The 24,254-nt window shown below is 46.9% G+C and overlaps 1 protein-coding gene across 2 annotated transcripts in view; it reads right to left on the bottom strand.

Moving 5' to 3' along the window:
- Nucleotides 1–3,282: 3,282 nt before the first annotated feature.
- L (zinc finger protein Lobe) overlaps nt 3,283–24,254 on the bottom strand; it is a 98,565-nt gene continuing 77,593 nt past the window's right edge. The window contains exons 1-7 of one of the 2 annotated variants that reach the window (XM_076525260.1): nt 21,545–21,765; nt 16,002–16,240; nt 13,210–13,352; nt 6,161–7,892; nt 4,992–6,068; nt 4,693–4,917; nt 3,283–4,616 (exon numbers count right to left, since the gene is read on the bottom strand). In XM_076525260.1, the coding sequence (XP_076381375.1) occupies nt 4,245–4,616; nt 4,693–4,917; nt 4,992–6,068; nt 6,161–7,892; nt 13,210–13,352; nt 16,002–16,240; nt 21,545–21,638 (3,882 nt within the window). In that variant the 5' untranslated portion in view covers nt 21,639–21,765 and the 3' untranslated portion in view covers nt 3,283–4,244. Of the gene's footprint in view, nt 4,617–4,692; nt 4,918–4,991; nt 6,069–6,160; nt 7,893–13,209; nt 13,353–16,001; nt 16,241–21,544; nt 21,766–24,254 lie in introns of those variants that run through there. The other variant, XM_033480087.2, reaches the window with a different exon arrangement.

Below are 24,254 nucleotides of genomic sequence, written 5' to 3'. Positions count from 1 at the left end.
TTTTGCGCGGGAGTATATTTCTATCCTATTGCCGTAACGGTTCAGACAAGGACAGATAGATGGCGCAACAAGGATGTCAATAGTCTGAACGTGCCAATAACTTTGTTTCCTACGGCTCCTGATACCATTTGACCGATAAACATACCTCCCAAAAATTGTTAATAACTCATTAACTATGCGTCAAATCTTTACAAAATTATAATGGGAATATAGCTGAGACTTCACTCTAGATTCTTTAGATCTAGAGATGCATAAATTATGATTGTAAAACTGCAAAATTAATTATTTTCGGAGACAATGTCAAATTATTTGAGATTACAACGTAACGGTTATTTCAAAAAATGTTAATAAATACCTAACGACGAACAAATTTTGATTCAAAACATATGGTGAAAGTCGCTGATAGTCTCCTCTAGATTCTCCAATCACAAATGTATATAAATTGTTATGCCGAAGTGAGTTATTAATAAATTTTGGAAGCAGTGTTCCGACGTAACCTCAAATAATTAAATGCGCTCTCCGAAAACAATTGCTTAAATAGTTTTACAGGCATAATTTACGGGTGTTTGTATTAAAAGAATATAAGGTGTTGTCTTGGCTAACTTCTGATTACAATTTTGCTAAGATTTTTTACATAATTAATAAGATATTAACAATATTTGGGAAGTTAAATTATCTTTCTAATGCTGATAATGTGTCCGACGGAGAGAGGTAGATGGCGCAACAAGGATGTAAATAGACTAAACGTGCCAATAACTTTGTTTTCTACGGCTCCTAATACTATTCTACCAGAAGATGTATAAAAGAGAGTTAGTGGCACACAAAACATATTGTTGTCCTTGTCGCACAATCTAGTTTTCTCTGTCTTACACATTGCGGATATTAGTCCCATAAACATACCTTCTAAGAATCGCTAATAACTCATTAATTGTGCGACAAATCCTTACAAAATTATAACAGGAATTTAGCTGAGACTTCACTCTAGATTCTTTGGATACAAAGATGCATAAATTGTGTTTGTAAAACTGAAAAATTAATTATTTTCGGAGACAATGTCAAATTATTTGAAATTACAACGTAACGGTTATTTTGAAAAATGTTAATAAAGAGCTAACGACGAACAAATTATGATCCAAAATGTATTGTGAAAGTCGCTGGCAGTCTACTCTAGATTCTTCAATCACAAAAGTGTATAAATTGTTATGCTAAAGAAAGTTATTAACAAATTTTGGAAGCAATGTTCCGACATATAACCTCAAGGAGTTAAATACGCTCTCTGAGAACAATTGTTTAATTGGTTTTGCAACCATAATTTACTCACCTTTACGTTAAAAGAATGTAAGGTGCAATCTTGGCTAATTTCTCATTACAATTTTGTTGAGATTTTATGTATAATTAATGAGTTATTAACGATTTTTGGAAAGCGAATTTATCTTTCCAATACGTGAATGTGTAAGACGAAGAGAGATAGATGGCGCAATAAGGACGACGACATGGTTTCCGTGCCACTAACTTTGGGGCTGCTGCTCTCTCTCTCTCTCTCTCTCTCTCTCTCTGTCGGATTCATTACCAGCATTAGAAAGAAAATTTCACATTCCAAAAATCGTTAATAACTTATTAATTATACATAAAATTTCAACGAAATTGTAATGAGAAGATAGCCTAGACTGTACTTTACATTCTTTTTGTGTAAAGGTGCATAAATAATGCCTGCTAAATTAGTTAAACAATTGTTTTCCGAGAGCGTATTTAATTCTTTAAGATTATGTCGGAACACTGCTTCCAAAATTTATTAATATCTCAGTTAGACATAAAAATTTATACACATTTGCAATTGGAGAATGTAGAATAGACTACCAGCGACTTTCACTGTACGTTTTGGATCACAATTTGTTCGTCGTTAGGTATTTATTAACATTTTTTGAAATAACCGTTACGTTGTAATTTCAAATAATTTGACATTGTCTCCGAAAATAATTAATTTTTCAGTTTTACAATCATAATTTATGCATCTCTAGATCTAAAGAATCTAGAGTGAAGTCTCAGCTATATTCCCATTATAATTTTGTAAAGATTTGACGCATAGTTAATGAGTTATTAACAATTTTTGGGAGGTATGTTTATCGGTCAAATGGTATCAGGAGCCGTAGGAAACAAAGTTATTGGCACGTTCAGACTATTGACATCCTTGTTGCGCCATCTATCTGTCCTTGTCTGAACCGTTACGGCAATAGGATAGAAAAATACTCCCGCGCAAAAATTGTTAATAGCATATTAATTACTAACCAAATGTGATTAAATTTGTAACTGGTATGTTGCCAGAGGTCCATTCTACATTCTTCGATTATAAATAATCACAAATGATGTCTGCAAAGTCAGGAAATTAATTATTTGTAGAACGATGTTTAATTTTTTGAGGTTACGCGGGGATACTGCTTGTCAAAATTAATTAATAACTCTCTAATAACGCATAAAATCTGATCAAAAACTATACGTGAAAGTAGCTGAAGGTCCATTCTATATGTTGCAATCGCAAATGTTTATAAATTATTCCTGGGAATTGAGTTATTAATGAATCTTCCCTCGATTTGTTACGTCGAGAGAGAGTCACACAGTGCGTCCTTCTCTCGCTCCGTAAAACGCATAAGTTTGTCCTTGTCGGATACCTCCATCTATATCATGTGTTCCTACCACTTACCAGGGAATTCGAAGTCCGTCGAAAAAGTTGGTGGCACAACCGCGACATCTAGTCTCCTTGTCGCACACTATCTCCGTCCTTGTCTTACACATGGTAGAGATAGGGAAAGTTAGTTCACAAACCCGCCACCGTAGATGGCGCCACCGCGCTCTCTTTCGATCCTTGTCGCACGTACTGTCTTTGCTTGTCGTACTCACTACGTTCATTAGCGAAATGTATGAACCTTTCGGATATCATTAATAACTAATTAACGAGGAATCGGAACGGCACGAATATTTAAGAGAAAGATTGCTTATGTTCCTGCAAGATTCTGAAAATATTTAAAATCTACAAATTGCGATTGCAGTTTAATAAATTAATTATTATTCGAGTCCAAAAATTGGAATTAACTATACAATTAGAAATGAAACTGAATAATAGACTATGCGTGAAAAAAAGTAGTAGTTATAAATAAAAAGAGTAATATTTTTAAATTATCACTGAGAAATACTATTTCCCATTAATTCTATCGTGTCTCACAGACTTCTTCTCTTACAGACTTTAAGTTCTACGTGTGCAATGGAAAGGAAACCACGAACAACAAATTTCGGCGATTTAAAACAATAATTTATTTCGTAAAGAACTATCTTATAATGTCGCTAAGCCTAGTGGACAGGTTATTGCATCTGCTTCCTTTAAATAATTACCGCTTACGGTACAGACGAATCGATCAAACGATGAGTAATAGTTTCTAATACTATTCAACGTATTTACAGTGAATCGCAGTCATAGAGGATGTTCCGTACTCGGGAACGACTACGTATCATTATGTTACAAATTCATTCGGGCAGATCATTCGCATTAAACAAATTAAACGCAATGGAACAACGTTACAATAATGTTAACAATTGACGTAAAAAGTGAACAAGAAAAGAAATTCAACGCAGCAATTTATATCTAAATCCGAAAGAGAAAATAACCGTATCTTAACAGAATCGAGAAGACCGTGTAGATCCCGAAGAATCAACGTTGACAAATTTTTTCAATAAAAATTTCTCGTGTCAGAATCGTTCAGCCTGATCCACGATCTTTCGATATCAACCTATCTTATCGCAATAACTCTGTGCATAGAAAAACCATGTTGGAACAATAACGAACAAGTTTAATGGGAACGTTGTTCCCATGAAAAAAGAAAAAGAAAATTAATCCGCTACTCTTCGAACAATTTTCAACGCGCGAAAACATTTGATCACATAGACTTCGTTATGGATGTCTTAAAAAATCTAACTGTAAAAACGAGTTACATTTACAATCTTATGTATGTTTTCCGGTGATTATTCCGAGAAAGCTTGCTGGACGACTTCCAGTACAGTTGGGTCCGTATCTTTCGCGCAACAATGTTCTAAACAAAACAACGTTGACTCAAACGAACAGGAACGTATTTACAAGCGATTGTCTGTTCAGCCGAGTCTCTGCGGTAATACTAGACGCGATAGATTCAACAACGAATCTCGGACAGCGCGGAATCAAGCTGCTCTTCGCAATGTCAGGTACCCTTTCAAGGGAGTCACGATTCCGTCTTCTCGGGAAGAGCAGCCTCCTCGTCCACCTCGGTTTTCATCTTCTGTTTCACTTCCACCTGCTTCTCCTCCACCTCTTCGTGTTCCATCTGCCCGTCAACATTGATCTCCTCCTCTTCTTCGACAACGTCCGGCAACATCTCCTCTTTCACGGTGATCCCGTCGTCGCAGTTTTGTTCTTCAGCCTCGGCCGCTTTCATTTCGACGTTCTGCACGGTTTCGTGGGGCGGTGACATTTCTCCAGGACGATGGAACGTCAGCACGTGATGATCAAGCTCGGCCCTGAAGAAGAACTTCAAGGTGCACTTCGAGCAATCATAGGGTCGGGCACCAAGACCATGTTCTTGCAGCATGTGGTTCTGAAAAATATTTCAAATGAATTCCGGTCTTTCAGAATATTTCGTCGATAAGAGATTCTTTCAGATCGCTTGGTACCTGAAGACCGATCGGAGCGGTGAAAAGGGACTGGCAAATGTAACAGCTGAGAGCAGCGCAGCCGGCGAAGGTGTGCTCTATCAGGTGGCTTTGCAACTGCAGGGGGCTGCTAGCCTCGTAGAGACACAGATGGCATCGTAGAGCATCGATAGAAGTCTTTCCCGTCGCCTCTAGGTGTTCCTTTCTGACGTGTTGCTGTATCTTCGCTTCCGACGGGAACGACATCTGAGAAATGCGGATCAATTGTTAAAACACCGTTAAACAAATATCAAACAACGCGAGAAGCATGACTAACTTACCTGACACTGTATACAGGTGTACGTGTTGGACCCTGCTGCAACTTTGTCGTGCTCCGCGAGCCTGTGTTTCTCCAATTCCTCAGGATCTTCGAACTTCACCCCGCAGTCTTGACATCTTTTATTATCACCCTGCTCGTCGACCCTGTCCTCGGCTTTGAAGACCCTATCGGACTCCCATCTATCTCGAGACCCGTCCCATTGCGACTCTTTGCTGCTGGGGATCCAGCCTCTGTCGTTCTTCCCTCTGGCGTGCTCGTAGGGCGAATTTAAGATGGGCAGACCCTGTGAGTGGCGAATGTAGCAGGACTTGCAGACCCTCAAGGACTGTCCTCCGCCGGTGATGTGGCTAGGAGGCAGGCTGACGAAGTCGTCGGCCGAGTAGTCTCTCAGACAGAGACAGCACCCTGGACTCTGGCTCTTCTGGTTCGGGCTAGGACTGGACGTGGTGCTCTGCGAGCTGGTGGACGATCTGAGATGATGCCTGGCGTGGAGACGGCACTCCAGATCGCTGATCAAGGTCTGTCTGCAGACGACACAGGCGGCGGGGAGATGAGGAAGGGAGCCGTCGAGTCGCTGCTGAGGGTCGACGTTCTCCAGACTGTGTCTCTGCACGTGCTCGAGGAAGTGGGCCTCGGTGGCCAGGTTCCCGCGGCAGACGACGCAGGTGTCGCTCAGCTGGATCTTGCAGTGCTTCTGCAACTTGTGCTCGGCCAAAGTCGCTCCGGAGGGGCACACCTCGTCGCAGATGTTGCACTTGTGCCTGCCGCCGGGCTCGTTGGAGGCGTGCTGGATCCGCGTGTGGGATTCCAGCTCGGTTCTGGAGCGACAGACCTCGCCGCAGTAGGCGCAGGTCATGCTGAGGCTGGACAGAGACTTGGTCTGAAGCTTCGCAGGGGCGTGGACCAGCTTCTTGTGCGCCTGCAGCTCCGCCTCGTTCGCGAACTCTCCTCTCTCGCAGAGCTCGCACTGCTGGCCCCCGGTGCTGCTTAAATTCGGCCGCTTGTTGTTGTTGTCCCGTTGGTTCAGGGAGTTGTTGTTGCTGGAGGCCGGGGAACGGCCCCTCTTCAGGGACCTCGGCTGGAAAGGCGGAGACGTTATTTTCTCTCGATCACGGTATCGTCTAATTATCTACTATCGTCTAATTATCTTCTCTACTCTAATTGTCTCACCTCTTCCTGCGTTCTAGGCGGTCGCCCGACCCTCCCGTTCTCCCTGGAGCTGCTGCGTACGGCCTGATGGTCGCTGGAATGATGGGCCTGGACCATGTGTCTGTCCAGCAGGAACTCCACGGCGAAGCCTTCCCTGCAGATAGGACACCTGTACAAGCTGGTCGAGTGACTGGCCAGGTGAAGCTGCAGCTCCAGCTCCGAGTTGCAGCAGATCCCGCAGAACACGCATCTGGGGACAGCGTTGCCGGTGACGCCGGGGGTGGAGGCGGGACTCCTGGCCACGGGGCTGCTATTGGAGACAGTGGATGGCGCGTGCACGTTCCTGACGTGGTTCGCCATCTCCGCTTCGCTCCTGAAGAAGCTTCGCCCTTCGCCGGGCGCGTTGCCGGGCGAGTTCTCGTTATTGGAGACGGTGCACGCGTTGCATCTGTAGATCCTGCACTCCTGGCTGTGCTTCACCGCGAAATGCACCTGTATCGCGACCCTGGAATCGAAAGTGTCCCTGCACAAGGCGCATCTGTACAGATGATGCGCGTGGCTGTCGAGCAGGTGCCTCTGCAGCAGATCCGGATGAGTGTACAGCTTCTTGCAAGCCCCGCAAGCGTACTCCTTGCTGATCTGGCCGAGATAATGCTTGGTGAGATGCGCCAGCATGTCCTCCCTGTCCTGGAAGCTGGCCTCGCACTTTGGACAAGGGTGCCTCATGGCGTCGTTCCTGTGATCGGCCTGCAGATGCCTGGCCAGATGCTCCCTGAACGACTCGAAGTCCTTCAAAGCCGCGCCGCACTGTCCGCAGAGCAGGGTGCCGGCGGTGTAGCTGCTCTCGGTGGGTCTGGAATGTTTGCTGGTCAAATCAGCCGGCTCCGACATCGAGTCCCGTGTCTTCTGGCTTCGGGATGTCTTCGAGTCGCCGTAGCTACCGTTCATCTTCGCGTCCCCGTACTCCACGCCGTCCAGAGGACCCAGTCTCCGGTTCTCGCAGTGCTGGAGGACGTAGTGCTCGGCGTAGGCCGCGCCAGAGGCGCACGGGATCCCGCAAAGGGGACACATCATGAGCGCGGACCCGAATCCGTCGGTTCTGTGGATCGAGACCAGGTGGTCCCTCAGCGTGGCCAACGTCGAGAACTTCATGGTACACTGGTTGCACGTGAACGCGTTCTCGTACTGGTCCTTCTCCGTCGATCTGTCCGCCTCCTCTTGGTACTTCCTCTCGTGGTGGTCCTTCGAGGACCCCTCCGACCGAAGCGATCCTTTCTCTCGCTGGTAACCGGCCGGCTCGGCGTTCCTGCTGGGCGACGGCGGCACCGCCACGCTCTCGCCGCTGAGGATCGCCTGGTGCATCGTGTGCACGTGCATCTGCAGCTGCTGCATGCAGCTGAACGAGTCCCTGGTGCAGTACATGCAGGCCAGCTTCAGCGGAGAGCTCAGGATCGGCGTGGTCGACGCGCTGCCGTGCGAGCTTTTCAACCCGGCTTTCGGGTTCAGGGCGAGGTTCAACGACGGCGACGGGGAACTGGGAACTGGCGGCGAGGACGTGCTGTGGGAGGACACGCTGCGACGACCGTAGTCCACGTCCTGCAGCTTCGTCGCGCCCTGAGACTGATGGTGGTGCTTCTTGTGGGACTGCATGTGCGACGTCAGGGCGGCCGCGGTGTTGTAGCCTCGGGAGCAGGCCGTGCATTGGTACGGCTTCTGGGTGTCGTGGGTCTTCATGTGGATTTTCAGGTGGTCGCTGAAATCAGACGGGTACAATTTGAGACATTCTGGAGAGAGAGGAGAGAGACTTCTTTCGTAGTTTGCGCGTAGAATCGGTCCGCGGTGCGGAAGTTGCGTACCGAACGCGGTTAAACGACAATCGAATGAAATATTTCTACAGTGAAAAGGTCGTTCGAGTACGTAGGTACAGTAATGTCTCCCTAACTGACGCTCAGATTGTGCACAAAAATGGACGATTTGGGAAGAGGAGATATGATTATCCGAGCCTTGCGGTTCGTTCTTATAATTACGAACTGTCAACAACTATAAAAACGAGCTGCAAGGCTCGAAATTGACCATTTTCGTGGACAAACTCAATTCGAGAGATATTACTATACATCCAAATCGAGTGTCACATCTTGAAGTTGAAATGTAACGCGAACTATTTGTGATGTTTCAGGTTTCTTTATTTTAATGTAAAGTCCATTGCGTTACGTTGATCGTTCCAATAACCGCCCCGGTTTTTTTTCCACGAACCTGACTTCGTTTTACACAATTTTCCGTTATATTATTGCGTAATCGGGGTTCTATTTCATTAATGGCGGCTATGAATATTGTTTTTTAGCTCGTTAATCGTTTGTGATTCATCGGCGTAAACTTTGCTTTTTAAAATGACCTCGCAAGAAAAAATCTAAATGAGTTGCATCGCATGATTTTGATGGAAGGGCAGGGGGTCAATGTCTCCTCCTCAAAAGATCGTCCATCGATCGTCCATCGAATGTTTATAATAATTTTCAACAATTTGTTCACGATTAACGATGACGTGTGCGAAATATGATAAATAACAATGAAACCGTTTAACGATGCTTTCTATTCGGAAGACGTGAGAAGAATGGGAACTTGCGCGATCATTTAAGCGATCAAATTCTCCATTTGAGACGACTCTCGCTAAATCGCCCGAAAGAAGCGATCGTCGACTGTCGCGAGGCGACGGCCGCGTAATTCAATGACTCGCGCGTGCGAACGCGAAGCGACAGACACGCGTATCTATGATCTATGGAACACAAAACCGCAGAAATGCCGACACGGCAGTGTACGATTGACTGCGCAGTACGAAACCGACGACATCAATCCGCCTTCACCTGCGTGGAATTTCCAATTCGAATGTCTTCATCGCGGTGAGCGAAGCGGATAAAAAGCAGCTTTCTTAGCGCTGCGTACAGTAAATTCTCCCTAATCGACGCTCAGATTGTACACCGGGTTGGATAAAAATTAATACGGAAATCGCGATATTTTAATCAGTCAATGTTCGTGGAGAATCTTTTACACTCGACTGCGTGTTCGAAGCGAGTTTTAAAAGCGCAACCATCCGATGAACGCACGATGTTTGCGAGTTCGCTTTGCGCGGTACAGTAAAAAAAGTCTCGAAATCTGGAAATGTGGGGTTCCTGAGGTCATTAGAAGCAACTTTTTCCTTTACACAAATTTTCTTCGAAGCATCGTTAACGAGTTATTGACGAAAAACGCTGACCAATAAGAGGCGAGCTCACTTGGAGCGAAACGGCCTAGCCAATGAGCGCGCGAAGCCTAGATCCGCTCATTGGCTCCGCAGACTCGCGCCAGCCGAGCTCGTCTCTCATTGGTCACCGTTTTTCGTTAATAACTGGTGAACAAAGCCGCGGATTGCATTTTCGCCAAGGAAAAAGTTGCTTCCAATGACCTCGGGAACCCCACATTTCCAGATTGCGAGACTTTTTTGGGACACCCTGCATATATTAACATAACATATATAAGATATATTTTATATATATTTTATATATATATTCTACCGCATTCGGCACACAACGGACTCACCGAGCGGTCTTCAGCCGCAACAGAACAAGAAGAAACGTCGTAGAACCGTGAATCCCGCGAAAGCGGATAATGTACAGCGTCCGAAACGAGAACGACGGAATCGGGCTATCCAGCACGGTTTAAAATTAGCGGATATCGGACGCGACAACGGTAACCACGGCGGTGGCTAAACTCTCCGCGGGATCAGCGCCGGCCGGCGATAAGAGCCGCGACGAAAGCGGACGTTGAAATTTCGGAAATCTGTCAGGCATCCGGCGGCCAAAAATAAAGGGTGTCGAGGCGAGGCGATACGAACCGGATGGGTCAACAATTTTCACGCGACGGTACCCACCGGCGGATGAATAATTCATCCCCCCGGCGGAAAACTAAATCCGTTATAAGGCGAGGTCAGACACACGGGCGAGCGAACACACGGGACGCCGCGGACCGGTCAGTGTCTCGATTTCCAGAAACGAAGACAGACGGCAAATTTGCTCTTGCACTTTACGCCTGAATAATTCATAAGCCAGGATTATCGGCCGGCCAGCCTGGCCACGTCCTATTATCGCCTGTATCGCTTCCCGCTCGTTGTCTATCCGACCGAGGAAAAGGGGAAACTGGCCGTCGGACTCTCTCACGTGTTCCTCGTGGGCCCCCCGGACCTTTTCGAACGAAGACATTTTCAACGAAAGATCGGCGAACTTCGAAACGGGGAAACGATACCGCGAGTGGAAATATCGAGAACCGGGTTGCGCGGTTAACACCGGAAACAACGACTCGAGGATTCGGTGGAGTTCGAAGGGACGATTCGTCGGTAAATCCGTCAGCGGTCGCAGTAATCACGGCGGAGTGTTTAGTAAATGAAAAAAATGGCCGGTCATTATCCCCGGCAGGGGCGGAGGCGCTGTTAGGGGCCAGGAAGGGAGGAAATAGAAATAAATGGAGCAGAAGAGAGCTCCACCCAGCGAGCTTTCCGGATCTCCCACGAGTTCCGTCGGCTCTCGGCCGTCCAGGGTCGCGGAAATTTTATTTACGCCCCTCGTTTGCGAAAATAATAGAAGCCCCAAGGGATGCGACTGTTTCGACCGATCTCTCGCGGGGACTGGCATCCCGCTGTGTCACCTTTTTAACGGGTCCCTGACAGATCGCAGCACTCGTCGATCCGCGTTTCGTCTCTTTAAACGTCGATCATAAGTGAATCTCGTTTGACCGACGAGTTCTCGAGCAAACGTTTAAGCCCCTTGTCTCTGGCTGTTATCCGAGGCAAAAGAATTCGTCGTTTTGTGTTCGCGTGGCAGATGATACGAGGGCGACGGATCGATCGTCGACGATCTACGTCGCGCACCGCGATCCCCCGTGGCTGCGGGATCTATGTGAGAACCACGGGGGTTTTCACCCTTTTGTTGGGTCACCCAAGCCGACCGTCAAGCACCGGGAACGAATAGAGATGTGGCGTAAAGATCAGCCGGCGCGATTGTAATAATGGCTGACAGCAGAAGGCCTCTGTTAGGACTTCGAGTTCGCGTCGAAGCAGCCTCGAAGAACCTCCGATCGATTCGTGATCCAGCAACCGATTCACCGGTTGATCATCGCCGACGCGAAAACAACGAAACGTGAACGTTAAACAGGAATTCCGGCGCAGAAAACGCGAACGAGAAAGCGGAGTTTCTGCACGCTAGAAATTCTCTCAGACGTCCGATCTTCGCCGAGATCTCTCTATAATCGGGAGAACACTGGCATCCATAAGTCAGCAGTTCCTTTTAGAATCCTTCGCAATTTCGGTAACCGTGGAGCAAAGGTCTTGAAACCTTAGCGAGTAGTTTTTAGCATCTGGGTCACCCGGAGCATTATTTTATTATCCGGAGAATTATTCGCGTAGCCCCAGCCAGCGTTTCCTGCATCGTTGGATGAACCGATTTACTTCAAATTTCATGGAGGTATTTCCCGCATAGAGTATTCTGCACGAAAACGCGCGATTCTTTTGATATGTCAATTACTGATATGTCAATCACTTTTTGGGATAGAAACAGCAGCTTTCTCTTCGAAGCACAGTCATTTCTACAATTATCAAAATTCTCGAGAACTATGTTTTTTCGAAAGAGTCTAGTTTCTAATTTATGAATCAACAAGATCTTTTTGTACGATTTTTTACTTTTGAAAAATTGAAAAACGAAGCCGAAGCTTACATTTGTGCCCTCTTAGAAAAGCTAGATTTTTTAAATTAAACAACTGCCTATCAAAAGATTCCTATTTCGTAACGCCTCGGGAGGGTATCCCCCACCCTTTAAAGGATCGGTCGGCAAGGGGGGTGGTAATTCTCGATCGCCGTAGAAGTCGTGAGCGCGGTTTAAGAGTGTAAGGCCGGTCGGACGAGCGGGAACGAGGCACTTGACTAATGTTCTACCTGTTGTCCCGTAACACCTATGCGCCTACCTGTCCGCCGCTCACCTGGACAAGCCGGGGGCCCCTTCTTCTCGCGTGCACGTAGCATTCAGGACGGCCGGTTGCGCGTATAGGGAGGACGGACACTCGAACACGAAAAAGGTGAGCGCCGGTTAGGTTCGCCACCCTCGCGTTCTCCAGCTTAGCATTTCAATACGCGAGAAGACCGAGTGAATGCTCGGCGAGGAGAGAAAGAGCGCGCGCGAGAGAGAGAGGGAGAGAGAGCTGGAGAGAAAGAGAGACGGGTCGAAGGGAGATAGAAATAAAGACGGGAAAAGGGGCCGTCGAGAAGAAAACCGGGAGAGGGCGAGAGAAGAGAGCCACGTGAGAGAGTAAAGCTTGACTAATGCGAGCCGGGGCCGCGGTCGTCGCGCGATCATTACTCATTTGTCACCCGGTGGATCGGTCCCCCGGAATATCGGGGCCCTCTGTGTTTAGCCCCCACTTTTCCCGACTGTCTCCGGGCCCCTCGCTTTCACAACTTCCACCGGCCAACCGGGGGATGATTGATTTTTCGAGGCGAGATCCACGTTTCTCTGTTCCGCGATCGATCTCGAGATCATTTTCCCGGGGATCCGCGGCTTATTAAGACAAATTATTATCGAGGCATTCGCCGCAGTTCAAAGAGCTTAGCGCCTTTAAAAGAGTCGTCTACATTCGGGGGTGAGGAGATCGATTTTTCTATCGCACTTTCTTCAAGTTTGAATCCTTGAAAACGTGTCATCCTGAGCTATTTTACTGAATCCGTTGTCTGTCATCAAATCTTGTTCCCCCTGTAACGTTTATTTTATTCCGGATTATACCTATTACATTTGTAGGATTTTAAAGGAACCTGTTGATGAATAATAATAGTAATAGAAAATGATTAGAATCGGTTCTAATCGAATCAGAAGTTGCAGCTGCTAAGCAGTCCAGTAATCGTATCCTCTAAAAGTGACCTCTCGCCCCGCCTCGATATTGTTGCACGGCGAACAATTACGCGACTCGAGGGTTCAGAAAGGGTACGATGATCGCGACGGTTCACCATTCGCTGTCGCTACGCGGACGGTATCCTAAGTTAAAGGTACGAGTTCTCTTACCTCCTGGAGAAAGCTGCCTCGCAGTGCGTGCATCGATATCTTCGATCTCCGGTGTGCAGCTTCACGTGTCGATCTCTGCTGCGTTTGTGTTTGAATAGTCTGGCGCACCAGCTGCACCGATACGGCATTTGATCGCCGTGGCTCTGCAACGTTAACATATCTATGATCTATCTATTGATTGGACGTGCACATCGATAACCGCGGGAACAGGTCTCTAGACAAATTCGTAGAAACTGGCGTCGCCTTCTCCGTTGCAAACAACGTCAAACAGAAGGAATAGTTCGTTAGATTTTATTCAAATGAAGCAACTCTTGTTGTGCGATAATTAGACTGCGGATCTTTATGCGAAATAAAAGATTTTCTTTCTCAATTAATAGCAATTAGCGACCACTTGTGGAATAACATTTGTAGGGTATTTGTTGCGATGTAATATATGCACAATGGTTTTGCATTACATTTTTACATTGAAATAGAAATTGTCTCTGTTAATTCGAAGAAACTTAAATCAGTTGAAAATGCGTTTTTTTCTTCAATAATTATAACAAGTTGAAAATAATGTAACAATATCCTCGAATTCTTCTGAGGACCTTACAGTTTTATATTTGACCTGTTCATTTTTGTCATACACGCATAAAATCCGCAGTCCAGTGATAAGCAACTCGATGAAACCGCGAAGGTTTCCATAGCTGCCGATTATCAGCGACTGATAAAAACAAGCCGCGAGATTCGAATAATCGTATCTCCTACTCCCGAGTTGACCATTTTTGCTTCGAAGCTGAGGGACAATTTGCGAGAATTTACTGCACGTTTCCGACTATATTAATATTCGAAATTGAATTATGAAGGGGGATTAGTAGCGAGATGACTCGACGAGAAACGAGACCGAAAACGATCCGACGATGCACTCGGATGCACCTCGGAGCAGATGAAGAGAGAGAGAGAGGAAGAGTGCGAGAGCGGGGAGAGGGGTTCGACAAGTAAGAAACTTCTCGTCGGAGAAGTTCCCCTGGTTGTCACCCAGGTAGATCACTGTGACCGATATGATGGCGAACGGGTCGGGTCATTCTCTTTGTCCGGTCGTTTTTTCCTCTTTATACTCTGCCTCTCCGTCTCTCCATCTCCCTCGCACCGTCTCTCTCTCTCTTTCCTCTCTCTCTCACTCTGGAAGCACGATGCTCTCTTTTCGAGTCGGTGTTCGTAACTCCGGCGGGGTAAGCTCGGCACGTACGACTTTCGAGAGCCGTTTCGTCGGCTCCTTTGAAGAGACAATCCGGACGGAAGGGCGAAGCGATCGCCCGCCGTTCGTCCTGGAAGACGAACTTCGCTGTGTCGTCCGGCTCCGGAAGCCTCTCGGAGAGAGGCTCTTTGGGAGAGAAAGCGTCGAGGAAAGCTTCGCGATTGGCATCGATCGTAAAACTGTCTCTGGGCAAGAAGCGCGACGGAGATTCAACGCGGCGAGACTGCGACCGATTAGACAGCGTGGCAGATTCTTCGTCCGGATGTTTTTCCTTTTGGACGAAAGAACAGGATGTCTCGAGAGAGAGAGAGAGAGAGAGAGAGAGAGAGAGAGAGAGAGAGAGCCGAGAAGGAAACGTTATCTCTGCTATCGAAGCGGTATCCGAGCTGGAGCCGCGATTCAGCTCGCGTGCGTGGAAGCGGCTTTCATCGAGGCTGAAAAGTCCCGAGGAACCCGAACCTGGATAACCACCTTGAACACGATCTACCTGACCGGTACAACCTGTTATGGGACACGGTACAGATTCTGACCCGAAGATGACCCGGTCCGGACGCGGAAGAGCACTGATTCTAATGCCACCGACATGCAAAACAGAAAAATCCGAAGCGGCCACGCGTCCGCCACGCCTCCGGCCGCTTCTGATCTTCCTAGGAGGATCTGGAATACCAGTTTCTACCTGGATCATGCATCTCGACTTTGTTACCGAGATTGCCGACGTGTTCGCGCAACGATTTCGTTCGATTCTAATCGGTCACTCGAATCTCGAACTAACTCAAAACTACGCAAGGTGTTGATATTACATTGTCTTGCCTCGAAGAACCAAGAGACGAGAAATTAAAAGTATTTTCAATACGAGATCGGGATCCTCTGAAGCAAAAACATAAACGATACAAGATAGTATATGCTCGGCATTCTGTAAGAATCTTGGTCCCGTTTTCTTTAGAATTTTCTACATGATTAAAAGACGATATTAAACGCGATATTGTAATTATTTCAATGAATTTGAATTATTTGAATTTAGAAAATTATTATTCATTTCAAGTATGTAATTTTATTGGGCAAAATGAAATTAGCGAGCAATTGCCAATTCGAAATTATTGAATTTATTATTGGGGAAATGGTAATTGCAAATAAAAAATCGTGAGACGAGATCAATGCAGTAAATTCTCCCCAATTTTCCTTCAGCTTGTAAACGAAAATGGACAATTTTCATTTGTATATTTGCCAATTGCCAATAATTACAAAAACGAGGGGGTCGAATTAATCGTATCTCCTCTTCCCAAAGTATCCATCTTTGTTTACAAGCTGAAGGAAAATTAGGGAGAACTTATCGCATTACCTCTTCCAAGAATTAAACAGTACTACAGAGATAATATTATATTACCGATATTTCTTCAAGAACGGGGCAATATTTCAGCGAGTATCTTAATGCCGTAATAGTGGTATTAATATGGGTCACATTTTAGGAGATATTGTTCGAACATAACAGAATACTTGACTTTAGGTTAGGGGATTATCGGACAGGGGATGATCGTTCGGGAAGCGTTCCAGTTACCTGTTCGTGCTTCTTCAGGTAGCTAAGCCTCGGAAAAGTGCGGTCACAGAATTGGCATGGATAAGGGGCGGTCGCGTTATTGCCGTCGGCGTTGACGCCGACGTCGGCGTCGACTTCGGGTTCCGACGGGAAGCTAGCTGACGTTGGCGTCGCGCAAGACGAAGGCGTTTCTCCTCCTCGCCGCGAGTTTGGCCCGCCATCCTCGCTGTGCCAAGACGAACTTCCGGTTCCGAGTGCTTCTGCAATCGAAGGAAAAAAGGTCTACTAAGTCTACTTTAAGTATACTTTCTTCGATTTGGTAAAGCCAGTTACTGTAAACTAAATCTTACAATTTTATGGCTTATCCTTAAATCTAGACATTAAATTTACGGTACTAATTTGAACGATTCACTTAAATTCAACCGGTATTACCCCTAATTTACCGATAAGAATATGATGAATTTTCTGATCAGAAAGATAAAATTTTAATAGGTTAACCTATTAAAACCTTACAATTTCATGGCTTCCTTAAGTCCAGACATCAAATTTACAGTACTAATTTTAATCATTCGCTTAAATTCAACTGGCATTGAACCAATTGATTCGGTAAAGGAAATTTTTGCCTCGAAGATCGAGCACGTTCCAGACGACCAACTAACGAGATGTCTGAAATCTTGATCATCCTGAAATTATCTGGCCATAGATATTTAAAAAAAATAAGAAAAAAATGGAAACAGCAAACGACTCCGCCTGACAGTTAGATAACGTCGGCCGTCGAAAGTTGTTCCGTTTCGAACCGACTCGATGAATACATTCAGCCACGCGCTCGAGAAGAAGAACCGATATCGGCCGTCGGTGACGGTTGCGAGGGTCTGATCGATGTCGAAGAGGAGTGTCGATGGCGAGGCGGTTGGGCTCGCTCTATCTGTTGTCGGCCCGGGCCGCCGCTGCGGTGTTTTTCGAAACAGGTTTCTAAATGTCGTAAGAGGGACCAGTTCTTCCATAAGCGTGACCTTACGAACCCCGATGTAGGAACGTTACGCGAGTCCGGCTGACCTCAGCCTCGGAGCCTCGCCCGTTATACGTCCCTTCGGATTGTTTTCGTAACGAGTGTATACGGTGGAACTGGTACCATTAACCCGCGGCTCGTCAAGAACCGCCGCGAGATCCTCGAGGACTGGTCCCCAAGGATAGAGAGACGGACGCGTTTCTCTCGCGGGCCATTCTCCCGGATCGAGTTCTGCTACCCTTTTATCTCGTGGATCGTGTTAACGCGCCTCGCAATTTTTGCCCCGCGGAACGCGGAATGCCGGCTTCTTCTATCCGCTAGGATAGGTGGGAGATGATGCTAACCGACTTACAGCGCCGGGGACAGACGGGATGCTAATCTCTTCTTCTGTCAGCCAGAGGATAGTCGCGAGACACGATCGGGCCCGATCCCGATCCGCTTCTTCTTCCCTTAGGCGATCTTCGGGCTGCGGTTCTGCCTACCCGCGATCGCCTAACAGGATAATATCGCTCGATTCTTAGGCAACCGTTCTTGCCACCGAAGTAGACGGTAATTCGACGCGATGGTATCTTCGGTGACCGATGCCCTAAAAACGTGACTGCGTACTGTTTTATAGCAATGACAAGATTGCATTCATTTATACTTCGACGATACTGGTTTCTGATGTTTTCTTTTACAATTGCTGCTACTATAAAAACGTTTCCGTGAGAAATTTTTAGACGAACTCCTTCATCGGAGCGTGCATTACGATAGAAATCGCACGAAGTTCGAGTAAATCAAATATTCTCATTGTTATAAAACGATATGCATTAGTCGCGATTAGGTGGTTCTAGTGTCAAGTTATGCCAACCGAGCGACGACTCTCTTATTCCTTGCACCCTTGGAAAGCCGACTTTTGTTTCTTTTTGAATAGCAAAATTTAACACGTACATTTCGATAGATATAGAATTAATTACGCTCGAAAACGAAGCAAGAGCAATTGGCCACCACACAGTAACCGGCTCGACTACCCTAACGAGAACGTTAGGCGACGATCAGCGGTGCTGCTTCAACGATCGTCGGACGGATCAGGTGGATCTTGGAAAGAGAGCGGTCTGGCCGTGGAAAGAAACGCGTAATAGAAGAAACCGGGGTCGAAGGAGACATCCGGACGAGGCGAGTCGAATAATTAATAATTGCCAGGAATGAAGACTCCCACCGGCTCGGATAGAGCAAAGTGGCCCTGGTAAACGGTGGAAATGACTCGGCTAGTTGGCCGTTTCCTCATTTGTCCCGGTCCACGCTCTGGATCCGACACCCACCACTGGATTTAAGAGATTTTGCGGAATCCCGTCTCCTCCGCGCGGCTCCAACCACGAGGCAAGGAGACACCCAACGAGATCGGATCACGTGGATCACGGTTAAATGGGTCGCATCCTACGCCCACGCCGCGTTTTCCCTTCGCCGCGGGCAGCTCGTAGCGCGTGCGGCATCGCGTGCGAGTAATCCGTGAGCCTCGCGGTAGTTGTTCTAATCGTTAATAACGTTTTCGTTCGAATTATCCGTTTAATAGCCGAGGCGACACGAGACCGCCAGCCGCTGTTCAACGAAACGCTGGGCGACTCTCTCGCTTCGACAGATTGTCTTTGTCCATCACCGGAAACTTTCTCGACGCGGCTTGCAAGCGAGTCGGGTTTATATTTCAATTTAATTACAATAATAATCATCAATGGGAGAAAGTACCTGCGTTAAAATAGTATGACAATACATCAATGGGTAACTTCCTGTATTCAAGAAATTAATTAATTAATTAATTATGTACATCAAAACGTTCTCCACGTAATTATCGTAACTCCAACAAATTGATACGTTTTCTTGCATTTTTCAAGTCTGCCATAAATGCATAAAAATCTGATCATCTGGTCATTATATGTAGAACAACGTAAACAATATTTGATGTATTTATGTTTCTTCTTTATATATTTTTCTTTTTACATATTTTTTCTTTTTTACAGTGTATTTTTCTACCTTTTTCTTCGGCTATGTTGAGACTAAATAGGTTTCCTGTATACAATAAAAAACATCAATAAATAATAATAAGCAGATGATGCAATGAAAGAAAATTTCGCTGGTCAATCGAGGATCGTTGGACACCTCGACAAGGGTGGTTCTTGAGAAGGGTAGGCGCGTTCCACCGCAAGTAACCCCGCGATGCCTTCTCGCTCGATCAGGTGTTCCACCGATTGTGCAACAGAGATCTCGTGAACGTATCGGGGCACTCGCCCAATTGGCATCCCGCGTGACTCACGCGCGCCTCTTCTTGCAGAAAGAGAGACAAGGCGGATCGGGTGAGCACGCAATAAATAGAAACCGAGCTGCCGAACGGCACCCAGCTGATCCGCTGTCGTCGGGAATTCGACTGCGGGACTGCCAAGAGAAATCGTACGAGGAACGACGCCGTCGCCGACGTCCCGTTCATGGGGAACTCCTCTGATCACCGGGACAGGCATCCGAAACACTCCTCGCTTCAAATCGTGTACCCTTACTTACCATGTTCGACGATGAATGGAACATGATCTTGCATCGATCGCGTTCACCGTCCGTTAGCTTTGGATCGCTTTTGATTAGTTCATCCCCCCCGAAAAACTGTACAAGCAACGATCGTGTTATACGGGGGTTAGATCCGAAAAAATGCAGTATCATGTGAATTCGAGTTATACGAAACGAAACATGCTATTGTATTTGTTATAATTAATTAGGAGCGATATATTCGTTAAAGTAATTTTCATCGAAATGATTACATATTGATATTAAATAAAAATACGAAGTTTTCAAGTGTACGTAATGTTTCACGAATTAATAAGTGATTTAGTGCGATATTGCAGCGGGGTTAATTTCGAATTTTGCTCTTAAAAAACATTGAGCGTCGCACAGTTTATCTGAATATTGTATCTAATATTTAAATAATTTAACCTAATTTTATCTAACTTATTTATCCAATTATCAAACCATGTGAGAGCAAACCCGTGCTATAGGATGTCCTGTTTTATGAGGGTTGTAGAAAACCATGTTACATAAGTGCCGTGTTACACGAGGATGTAACTGAGAGTCTGTACTCAAATTCTGCCAAGCGATGATCGTTCGACCAAGCGTATCAATGATTTCAGATTTTTTTAAAGAAGAATGGAGGGTGCTATCGCGAAGCATGACGATCTTCAAGGTTCCCCAACCCTTCTCCAACATCTCTTTCGAGCAAAATGTTCCGGAATCGTTCGAACCAGATGTCGGCCGATTCCGCGGACTCCTGGAGCAAAAGGGCGCCCGATGCATAAAGATCGGCAGACAAGGACGCAAAGGCTCGCAGGGGGATTCGAGGGTGTTTTATTTAGAGTCTCGATTCCGTCCAATCAGCGGCGATGTGTCATCGGCGCGAAAATAGACGCACTTAACACTGGCAGCTCTTTTCTGCGCGACCTGCCGATGCCAGCCGTGTTGCATTGTGTTTTTGTCTTTGGTACGTGTGTGTGTTCGCGCCCGTATACAGTCTGTCTGTCTCTCTCTTTCTCTCTCTCTCTTCTTTTCTCTCTCCGTCTCTCTTTCTTTCTCTCCGCTGTTCTCGTCGCGTGTGGCTGCGTAATGTTGTCACCTCGTGCCCGTCGCTATTTATAGGATGCTTCGACGTCGCTTATTAATAGGGGGCCGACTTAACGCCTTCGTTAATTGTGACTTATGTACGGGACGCGAACTCCGCGTCAGTCGCCAGTGGTTTGCGCGGATTTGCAAACGGTCACTGGCGACACCCGGCCGGGAGACTTCCTTGACCATCCGCGCCCCTTCTGCCCCCTTTGGTCCCACAAGTGAATCTCGACGCGATTAAAATTCTTCATAAAAATTATCGAACGGTCGCGTCGATGGTTCGTTTCAGAACGGAACAATCGCGACGTTCGGATGACGCCGGTATTTCGATCGCTTCAACCCCCCTGGCTAGAGTGTTCCTGAATGATCCTAATATTATCCACGTGGACGTTCACTTATTCACGAGCCGGAGGACTCCGTTTTCGAATTACGATATTATCAGATATTAATACGTGCGACATATAAAGCGAAAGAATAAAGAAACGAGATGGATTAATTTATGAACCACGAGAGGGATGAGACTGTGCAGGAAGACGGACGAGAATAAAGCTGCTGCAGGCAAAGTCGACAGCTCCTTTAACGAGCTTTATCGGGCGCAATTTTAAACGAGCGGAATCGCCGATCAATTGTTTCGATTCCGGAAAGATATCGAAAGATTTCGAAATAAATAATTCGTGTCGACGGCGCCCCGACCTTTGCGCGATCGATCGATCCAAGAATGCAGAACGCCTCGATCCCGCTGGAAAATTTCCTCGCGGACAACTGCGGCGATCATTTCAAATTGCTCTTAGCAACGAACGAGTTAACCGGCAATTATTAAATCAGATTGAGATTGGAGAAGCAGCGGGCGCGCGCGCGCGCGCGCACGCGACCCGTCAAACGATTCACCCGAGCGAGCAATCAATTAAAAGTGCCGTACGCGACACGATTAACACAGTACCTTTCGACTTCTGTTCGTCCTGAGAGGGTTCCTTGTGAGCCTGGATCTTGCCAATCAACAGCTCCAGCCTGGAGCTGTTCCCTTTGAACAGCATTCTGAGATTTCGTATCAAACGGCCCTCGAGCTCCAATTTCCGCGATCCACCATCACCCTCTTGGATCCTCTTCGCGAAACGATTCACTGTTCGAGTCCGGTGTCGATCACAGAGCTCACAGTCGCCGAGGGTGTCGGTGTCATGCCACGATCGAAATTCCTCCGATCCCGAGAAACGCGAGATTCGACGGAACGAAGGAGAGAGAGAGAGAGAGAGAGAGAGAGAGAGAGAGAGAGAGTGAGAGAGAGAGATCGGTCTACGATCCACCGAGATACGGCCGCGAATCGGAAGATCGGCGCCGAGATGCTGACAGGAGGCGGCGGGATCTGTTGGCAGGATCCTCCGGGAGGACGATCGATCCGGCCTCGATCGTTCGATCGCAAGGACTGACGTTGACGCGGCGCGTTAGCCTCGCTCGCAAAGCCGAGATCGACCGAGAGGGCAGCCAGCTGGTAACACTGTGAAACGCGCACTAACCGGGAACCCACAGTGACTATTATCGCGCACGATGCAAACCGACACACCAAGTCCTCCTCCTGACAGCAAAAGAGTGCCGCGTACCGTACGTGGAAGGAGAAGGGACCACAAAAGCCGGCACAGAGAGGCTAGGGAGTCCCCAGGGAAACCAGCCACCGCATTGGACGGTAGGCGGGATCACACACTAACGAGTACACCCACCTTCCGGCTACCCACTGGCACCTATTTAACCTTTCATCCACCTAATCCACCTATGTGTGCCCTTTCGACGGAGAAGGTGAGCGACCGGGGCCGCGGTTACCGTTCCGGCTACCGGAAGCCCACCCGCTCCGAACATAATCAATGAGACACCGCTTATTTTTCACCGCTTATTTTTCACCGCGAATTTTGCCAACAATTTTCGCCGTGATCGATACGTCTCTTAGCTGTCCCTACCGATGCGCCCGAAGATGTCGCATTCACGGATTTACTCCAATTTTTACAGTTCTCTGTTTGCGTTTTCGTGGCCGCGATGGTTCGGCACGGTGCGGTTGCTAGGTAATTATTTGTATCTTGAAAGGAAACAAATTTTTGCTTGGATTTTCTTTGACTACGTTTTTTCTTGACTACGTTTCTTTGACTATGTTTAGCGACTACGTTGGTTAGGGACTGTGACGATTGCTATTATGAGAGTGTTGTTACAGTTGCAAGAAATCATTGCACTTTTCATATTTCTTTCGTTGCATTTGGAAACTACCGACTACAAATCGATAAGCAAGAAATTGAATACCTTTTTAAACGGCATGATATTTCCGAGGCGAACTTATGGAAGTACAGAAGATCTTTTTTCTTTCGATCGGTTTTTCATTTTGAAGTCAAGCATCGCTTTCTTTGTCAGTTTGCCACAATTCGGCGTTCTTTAAAAACTAGTAAACTTGGAGAAACTTGGGATGTGTATTCAGTTGATCGAAGAGTTAATGAAACTGAGATCAATTAGTTTTCAAGGTATTTGTTCCGCCGGTTCGAAAGATAGTATTTCGAGAAGAACGCGGTTCAAGTTTTCTGCGTTGAAAGAACCTGCCATTTAAAGGTCTGCAACTCCGATAATTTGTAGAATTCTACAATTTCCTTTCGACTACGCATTTTTGAAGCATCGTAGAACGTGAAAAACGAAGAAAAAGACCGATCTTTTTTTTGAAGTTCTAGACCGGACTCTCCCCTTAAACTGACGTGTCCTTCGGGTTCTCCATAGCGCCCGGAATAATTGTACAGCCTCGATTGGCGAGCACTCGTTTAGGGTAATGAAAGAAAGTGCCCTAAGCAAGGTCTGTCTCGAGATAATGTCCGAACGACGTTAACGAGGCGACGGGGCGGCGGCCTTGCAGGAAAATCGACGTGGTCGCATAGTTTACGTGAAACCTATTTGAAGGTTCGCCAGCGGGGTTCCTATCGGGGATCCCGATCGGCTCCAAGGTTCGCTGTTAAGCCGGTGCACGCGGAGTTTCGAAAAAACACGGCGAAACCAAAGAGAAAGGGAGAAAGGGAGAGGACGGGAGTAAAGGAAGAAGAAGGAGGGAAAAACAGGGCCGCGGGAAGAAAGCGAAATCCTGCGCGCCGGGCCCCCTGCAACCCCTGTGAAATCGACTGGAATGGATTCTCACACACGGCTGGAGCTCTGTACCACCTTATGGGGGCTACAGAGGAGCGCCGTGACTCCCTACGGGGACCCATGAGGTGTGCATGTAACCCGTGCCCGTTTCGGAAAGGCGCGAGCAGCGCCCACCCATCGCGATTATTTATCTCGTTGCCATCGTGACTTTAGGTGGTCTTGATCCCGTTCCGTTCCGTTCCGTGCCATTCACACGCACCTCCTCTACTTTGCTAATCATCGGCTGCTTCCCGTTTCCACGGCTTTTTTGCCACGGGGTTGCTCCAACAGTCGTCGAACGAAACATTCGTAAACGGTGCTTGTGCACGTTTCGTACCCCTCGTTTGTTTCATTAGCAAAAAATCGTGTTACGTTTGTCCGACGCGAGTTTATCAGCCCAGATTACTCATGGTTTTCCCGTGGACCCTGCCGAGGGTAGCTTGAGTCATCGACGTTGCTCGGAAAAATACCAGATTAGTAATGCTTCGCCACCTACCAATTTCACTAAAACT

The sequence above is a fragment of the Megalopta genalis genome, chromosome 11 (genome assembly GCF_051020955.1).
Source record: "Megalopta genalis isolate 19385.01 chromosome 11, iyMegGena1_principal, whole genome shotgun sequence".
NCBI classification, from domain to species: domain Eukaryota; kingdom Metazoa; phylum Arthropoda; class Insecta; order Hymenoptera; family Halictidae; genus Megalopta; species Megalopta genalis.
Note: the sequence above shows the minus strand (reverse complement) of the source record. Positions and strands in the feature narration are given on the sequence as shown.